The following is an 8334-nucleotide window of genomic DNA, read 5'->3' on the forward strand; positions in this document are numbered from 1 at the left end:
AGAATTTCATTGCATGGTGTAAAATCTGTGCATATGACAAATATCTTGAATCTTATATTGATCACAATAATTTCTGGGACAGTTAATTGTACGTCAAAATTTGGAATTGTTACTGCTGTACAGCTAATGTTTCCAACAGTCTAGCTGCACACCAACTAGAACTAGTGTTTTTGTAGCCTCGGTTACGTTCTAAAGCAAAGTGAGACAAAAATCTATCATTCTTTTTCAGTGTCCTGCCTACCTGCGACAATCCTTATCAGCATTTACAATGGCCGATAAATTCATTTTTTATTTTTAATATTAATCTGTAATGACAAATAATTCTGACAAAGGAATATTAAAAAAAATAAAAATGGACGAAACACCCTTCAACCGTGTTATGAGTGTCTTTGATTGTTTTTGTTCAAAGGACTTTAAGTTTTATATTTTAAGTTTGTAGTTTTATACGTTTTATTCATCAGAACTTTAATATCTAGCTATCTGTCTATCTTAAAAGTGTGGTTCCACTTCTCAAAACTCCAGGCAGACAGTGTTTGCTGCAGTATAATATAATGTCTGAGACAGACATCAGCTTTCTCTATGCCATGATGACATTATAGCACATTTCAAAATATATCAATAAATACAAAATAAATACAACATACAAAACACTAAAGAGCAATTAAAAACTAACAGTCCTAAAAGAGATGGTAAGTAAATAAAATAGAATAATAATACAAGAACAAAAGTTGCAGTGTAAGAAATTATTGTATTTAATAGGTTGTAGGGAGTGGTTTGTAAGGAAACAGGGAGGGTATGGATTTCATTTTGTGTGTAAAATGTTCTTAGATAAATAAATGATTCTAAGTAAATAGGATGAAGAGGTTTAAAACATCCCCCACATCCACATCCACATCCCCCCCCCCCCAACATTTCTGATGTTTTTGCAGCTGCTTACTTTTCATTTAGTTTAGAATTATTGTTAAAACTGAAATTACTTTTTTGCTGTCACAGACAAAGTACCAAAAAAAGGTACCGTTTGGTATCGGCACCAAATTTCAGGTACCCAGCCCTAATGGCTTGCATGGGCACAGATAAAACAATATTAATTCCTCTAAAAATGAAACATCCTCATAATAATCTTAAAACAAGATATTTAAAGGATGCCAGTTTGGCTTTACGGGTGGGGGAATAAAGTAATGGTCAGTCTCTCTCCTTTCATTCATTTTATATTTATTATTCAGGAAAGTTAAAAGACATATTACAATATAAAAGGGCCTGACTACTGATACAGTTTTGGCACAAAGGATAAAAACATTTGTACAGGACATCAGCATGGGTTAGACAAATACAGACAGTATACATAGGCAATTCATGTGTGCAAGTGTAACTGTTAAGGAGCTGTTTGTATGCCTTTTTGAAATATATGATGGATGACAGTGTTCTGATATGATGTGGAATGTAGTTCCAAATCTTGGTGTATGTATAGAAAAAGGATTTCTGACCATAGTAGTTTATATATGGAGAAACTGGAATAAGTGACTAAAAGACTGACCTAGTGAGGCATCCTGGTCTCATGTGTGTCAGGAGAAGCGCAGCAAGTGATGGTAAGGTGGCATTTTGAATCTGAAAATAAAATGCAATAGCGGGGCTGTTTTATGAAGTTTTGGAAATTGGTATTTTTGGTGCTGAGTAGGGGACACCACACTTTGCAGGTTTTGAGGGCTGATTAGTGAAAATAAGATCCAGTATATTATTAACACTGTATTTCCCGAAATGTCTGAGTTGTCCATTTTGCCGTCTGGTTGATTATAGAGCTGAGAGCATTTAAATTTAATGCATCCTTCTGTGTTCTTTTCTCTCATATGACCATTATTGTTCTCTTTGCTGCAGAGACCTTCCTCAGTATGGACACAAACAGTGGCAGTCCTACTTTGGACGGACTTTTGATGTCTACACTAAGCTGTGGAAATTTCAGCAGCAGCACAGGTTATTTCAATCTCTTATTAATTCTCATTGTTTTTTAAGTTAGAATTGGTGGATGAAGTAAGCCATTTTTTTTATAAGTAGGTGATTATGATTCAGCAGAATGAGGAAACTTTGAGTTTGGATGTGATTCCTCCATTCAATTTAAAATCCTAGATGGGTTAACAGACAATGCAGCACTGTTAAACGTGGTGAGAGTAGTGTTCGCCATATTCCCATTCCTAAATTTTGAGATGCAAATTAATCTAAATGGGGCCAAATAGTGACATAGTATGTTTCTTTAACACATATCTATGTTTATTAACACAAAAGACAGATGCACATTTAATGGGTGATGACAGTGTAATTTGCCAGATGGTTCTGTCACACTCGTTGAATTGTTTTGTTAAGTGGGGGGGGATTGTTGGGTCTCTGTAAATCATAGTGTGGTCTAGGTCTACTCTTTCTGTAACTTCTGTTATGACTATAAATAAAATTGAAATAGAAATGCTCAGTATTATGTTTTCATTTATTGACAGGCAGGTTCTGGACAGTCGATATGGCTTGAAGAGATGGCAGATTGGGGAAGTTGCATCCAAAATTGGACAGCTTTACTACCACTACTAGTAAGTCAAACAATGTCTTGATCATGCACATCACCAAGTGTTTTCACTGTCTCATTGTTGTACATACAATATATATCTTGATATTTTATTTTAATTGCACACACAGGTTTTAACAGCTGTAAAATAAAAATAATGGTAAGATGTAGACCTACATCACGTAGCCTGGTTCTAGTTACTGTGGAGATTGCGGCGCGTTCACACCAAAAGGCTTAGTGTGTCCCCTGATTCTGCAAATCCGTTGCCTAGTTGTTTCTAGTCTATTAAATCACAACAGTCTTGCATACATATCGCACAACCGACAGGAACTTTTGGACATTGGATCTTGTAATCCCATAGATTTTAGCGACAATCCCACACAAGACTCTATATCAAACAGGTCATTAGTTATGAAAGTGGTCGTGGTTAACAAATAGGGGGAGGGTCAAACAATCACCAATCAAAAAGGAACTCTCTGCTGAGTTCAATGATACCCCATACTAGACTTAACCTTAACCCTCATGTTGTCCTTGGGTCAAATTGACCCGGTTTCAGTTAATTATTTTTTGTCACAAAAAATGGGCCGTCGAAATAAGCACTGAAAATGTTAACATTAAAAATCTCCCAAAACATAAAAAAGCACCCACAACATTGAAAATGTGGGAAAAAAGCAATAATGTTACCAAAACATTTTTTTTCATGGTTGACGGGAAGACAATGCAAGGGTTAAAAGGTTCAAAAGCCATAAAATCTCCGTGGGCTGAGTACATAGGCGTGGTTAAAGTACTGGGGCCGTCTCAGTATCACAAGTAGACAACACATTCTAAGTTTCATGTGAATCGGATGTTTGTCAAATAAGGCTGATTTCCTGTTTCCAGCGGGGGGTGCTATGATCAAAAGTCAATATTGGCCTGTATGTGGAATTTCAGGCAGATACGACAATGTTCACTGTAGTTACAACCACTTTCTCGTTTATCGCTGAACACTCAAAATGGCCACGCCCACACCATTTCATTAAGTTTTTCTTTAAATAATTTTTAATCTTTTAACACTTTGGACCCAGGAGGCTTGTCCACGAGCAAAAACAGCACCTCTGATTCATAGTCTAATCATTTAATAACCATAAAAGATATAAACTTACCGATTGTTGCGGCTAAAAGCTAACGAGTTAGCGGTTATGGAGGTCTCTTTGGGGTCTTTCTAGCCTCTACAGGTGATTTTCTATCCAGCGTGGAACTTGTTCCCTTTTTCAGGGTCGTTGAGCATTATATCCAAACTGTTACATCCAAGATTTATCCATTTGATTTCCATAATTCATCACATTTTCATTTTTGCCATTAGCTCCGTGCTCCATCTCTACTCTGTGTGTCGGAAGTGAAGGCAAGCATTATGCCCATATATGGGAGACAACGTGACCCAAAGAGTTCAGTGGGAAAGGTAGATCCCTCCAATCAAACTAGTGTACAGTCCCTGACAAAAGTCTTGTCGCCTGTGTACAAATTGACCTGAAGTGCCGCTGTAATATATTTCTAATCAAGATTTATTTACAAGAAATGGCTCATTTTAATGGTAGGTGAAGATTATATCTCCAACCTGGCCTGGGAACGCCTCGGGATCCCCCAGTCGGAGCTGGTTGATGTGGCTCGGGAAAGGGAAGTTTGGGTTCCCCTACTGGAGCTGCTGCCCCCGCGACCCGATATTGGATAAACGGATGAGGATGGATGGATGGATGGATGGAAGGATGGATGGATGGATGGATGGCTCATTTTAATCCCAACAGCTTTTGTAATAATGTTTCAGTGCAAAAAGAAAATGTCAAAAAGTATTCTAATATTCACAGCTTGGTAAAGCCCATTGAGTCAAATTTTTGCAAAGACATAAGTGTTGTCGCCTTGTCATATGAGCTTCACCTGGGAAATAATGGATCAATAGGTCTCAGGTGTGTATAAAAACAACCCCAGTACACTAGACCTTCACATCAACTGCAAAACTAGACCTCTGCAAACAGGCCTAAGATTCACCCTGAGACTAAAGTTTTGATTATCAAGAGGCTGAAGACCAGATCCATGCTGATGTGGCAGACACCTTCAATGTGGTCAGCGTCAAGTAAGAGGATAAAAAAACATTTGAAGACACTGGAGACGTTTTTGACAAGCCAGGTCAGGCAGACCCCGCAAGACAACTTCTCGAGAGGACCATTTGTTGGCTCGAAAATCCAAGGCCAGCCCATTTTCCATGCAGCAGAGGTCACGAGGACCTGGTCCCTGAAGTCCCTGTGTCAACCAGAACAGTTTGTCGGATTCTGTTCGAAATGGCCTCCATGGTCGAATCAGTGCCCAGAAGCCGGCACTAAACAAAAGACAATTGAAAAACCGTGTGGCATGTGCCAAGGCCCACAGCCTGCTAAAAGGATGGACGCTGGAGAAGTGGAAGAAAGTGGATTTTTCAGATGAATCTTCTGTTGAATTACACCACAGTCACCGCAAATATTGCAGGAGACCTACTGGAGCCCGCATGGATCCAAGATTCACCCAGAAAACAGTGAAGTTTGGTGGCTGGAAAATCATGGTCTGGGGTTACATCCAGTATGGGGGTGTGCGAGAGATCTGCAGGGTGGAAGGCAACATCAATAGTCTCAAATACCAAGACATCTTAGCTACCTCTTATATTCCCAACCATACAAGAGGCCAAGTTCTCCAGCAGGATGGTGCTCCATCGCATACTTCCATCTCCACTTCAAAGTTCCTCAAGGCGAAGAAGATCAAGATGCTCCAGGATTGGCCGGCCCAGTCCCCAGACATGAACATCATGGAGCATATGTGGGGTGGGATGAAAGAGGAAGCATGGAAGACCAAACCAAAGAATATTGATGAACTCTGGGAGGCAGCAGGACTGCTTTCCTAGCTATTCCTGATGACCTCATCAACACATGGTCTGAATCCTTGCCAAACCGCATGGGTCCAGTCCTTCAAGCTCATGGAAGTCATACAAGATATTACATTTGGATCTCACAGCACCACTATTTAATTTGCTGACATATTTTATATTTGCAATAAATTGTTCAATTTCTGTATAGGCGACAAGACTTTTGTCTTGCCAAATTTGACCTTCTGTCTTGTTTAAATTATAAATTTTTTCAGTGAAACTAATTTTTCAGTGCATTGAACATCATTTGGGAGGGTTTTAGCTTTCATTGAGCTATTCTTACCAATTGATTAATTAAAATTCAGTTTAATAGCAGGTGTTTCTACAAAATAGATAAGCGACAAGACTTTTGTCAGGGACTGTAGTATGTGATCAAAGATACATAGCGGACAAGATAGTTATCTACCGTTTTACAGAGGAGAATGGCGTCACTGGTTTGAGATTTGGCATGTATTTGGGCTTTTTTTTTTTAAGAACTGTAAATAGCATGTGCTTTATGAGTTATGTTTATTTTTTGCATATAGAACTGTTTTAGACAACACAAATGCTTGTGTAGCATTGCTGTGGGTGTAATATCAATAAATAGGACATTAGTATGTTGAATATTGGCATAAGTAAATGTCATGAGGGCAAAAGCGTCTACACTTTCTTTGAAAGAATGTTATGTATTTTGTCAACTGTATAAGTTATATAGTTTATTTCTTCCCAGTGTGACTCCCAAGACATATGAGAAGTGTTTTAGAGAGGAAAATGGCTTAGGTTTTACTGCTCTATCTGTGTTATCAATACATATCTGGAAGATTCATGTTCCCTTTTATTTATTTATTTGTCTTTAAGGTCCTACAACCATTTTTAACATTCAAGTGACCTCACTGCAGCCCAAATATTCTAAAAAATGATATCTTGACTGTAGACAATAGGGTTGATGTTTTACAAGCTTTTTTATAAAATAAATCCAGAGGGACAATGAACTGTAAAAATGACTTTAGGGTTCAGAGGGTTAAAGGAATACATCACTGTTTGTTGAAATAAGGCTGATCATCCATGTTGCAGTGGAAATCTTCTAGTCTCAATCTGCATTGCTTTTTATACTCGTGAATACGCGGGCCACAAGAATTATGTTGTTTATGGTCTCATTTGTCATATGATCATTGTGTTACGCGCTGATATTGTAGGTGGTGGGCATTTTCATGACTGTTTGAGCGGAAGTGATTTTTGTTTGCTTCACCTGTGCACCTGGGTTCTTTCGGGCTTTGACATAGAGGGGGTGAAGCTGGGGGCGAACATTTTTGTTGACCGCAGTATTAACGCAATTATTTCTACTCCTTAGGTAACAATTACATTTGGTAACTGCAGTGCCAAGTGTATTGTACAGGTGGAAGAAGTAGAAAAATAAAATCATTGCAATACAATCTCGAGCACATCACAGCGTGCATGTCTGTGTTTAGTCCCTCGTGGCAGCACTTTTTTGGACTGCTTACAGCTGCAGTATTAGTCAACAAAATGTGATAAATCAGAGTGGATCTACGGAAATTTCATATTCTCTGCGGATTACTCGGATCACAATGGAATGTATTTCATATCAGCGGAAATGTTGAAGAGCTCCGCTGTATTGGATGGTGGTGCATTAAATTGCGCTCCGGAAACAATAGACCGGGCCGCAAGCAGCACAGCCACGGAAGCGGTATGTAGTCAATTAGTAGGACTACTGCGTACACAGTGTAAATAGGTTTCTGCTGCGTTGCCGTTGGTGACGCATTGTTTGCTTGTGTGGTTTGTCTTGATGTGGTTGATGAGGCATCAGTGGATTGATTGATTGAACGGTGTGGATTATTGTGTGATTTGTGATACCTTGGGAAAAGGTAACAAGTGTATCATAAGCGATTTCAAATGTCAATTTCTCAAAGATGGAAGGACAAAAAAGAGAAATCACACCTCTAAAGCATTGGAGAAGAAAATTGAGAAACTTCATACGGAACACAAAGGAAAGGTTCACAGAATTAAAGGTCTAATACAGACAATAAAGGATCTAATGCAAAATGATGACAATACTTCACAGGTGCAATTTCATCTAGAGAATATGAATCAAATGGTGGATGAAGCTGCTCAGTTGTGTGAGTCTGTGATTCTTCTACTCCCTAAAGAGGAACATGAAAAACAAAAATGTAATGGTTTTTGAGTGTACTTTAACGCCATAATGGACTGCAAGAGGATGTAAAGGATGGCTTTCTGAAAGTGGTAGACAACAAAGCAATACAATTGTTCATATTTCCACATATGATGTTCCCCTGTCTGTAACACAAAAGGAACCACAGGAGCTGGATGTACATCAAGATGAGAACAATTCTTGTTTCACAACAATTAGGACAAAACGTTCAAGCCTCATACAAGATGAAGTTAAACCAAGTGACAGTGTGTCAAACACGGAAGTAGACGGTCTAATGGGAGGAGCTTGGCTGGATCGAGGTCAAGTGTCTCAACAAAATTGTCGACATGCATTAAAGCTGATGCCAATGTGGCTGCTCTCATTGCACGACAAAGGCCACTGAAGGATAAACATGAGTTAGAAGAAAGGGAGGAACAACTAAGAAGAAAAAAAAAGGAACAGCTTGCACTGAAAGTGGAAATAACCGCATCGGTGGCTAAAGTGAATGTGCTAAAAGGCTCTGAAGTCATCCATCTGTGAAGTCCAGTGGCATGGATTCTTATTTTGAAAGGAGACAAATGAAAGACAAACTACTCAGTGCTAAGGCAAAACCATTTGTGCCTGATACAAATATCTCAATACAGGCAAAACCTAGTCTGCTGTTTGGGTTCAAACCCTCACGTGGAAAATATTGTCCAGCCAACCCAACCCCCCCCC

General features: G+C 38.9%; 1 protein-coding gene across 1 annotated transcript in view; it reads left to right on the forward strand.

The window, feature by feature from the left end:
• scai (suppressor of cancer cell invasion) overlaps positions 1 to 8334 on the forward strand; it is a gene marked incomplete at its 5' end in the record, with an annotated part of 45167 nt that overhangs the window by 6021 nt on the left and 30812 nt on the right. The window contains 2 exon segments of the mRNA XM_032539411.1: positions 1873 to 1968; positions 2484 to 2570. Of these exon segments, the coding sequence (XP_032395302.1) occupies positions 1873 to 1968; positions 2484 to 2570 (183 nt within the window).

Source organism: Etheostoma spectabile, chromosome 16 (assembly GCF_008692095.1).
Source record: "Etheostoma spectabile isolate EspeVRDwgs_2016 chromosome 16, UIUC_Espe_1.0, whole genome shotgun sequence".
Lineage (NCBI taxonomy): Eukaryota > Metazoa > Chordata > Actinopteri > Perciformes > Percidae > Etheostoma > Etheostoma spectabile.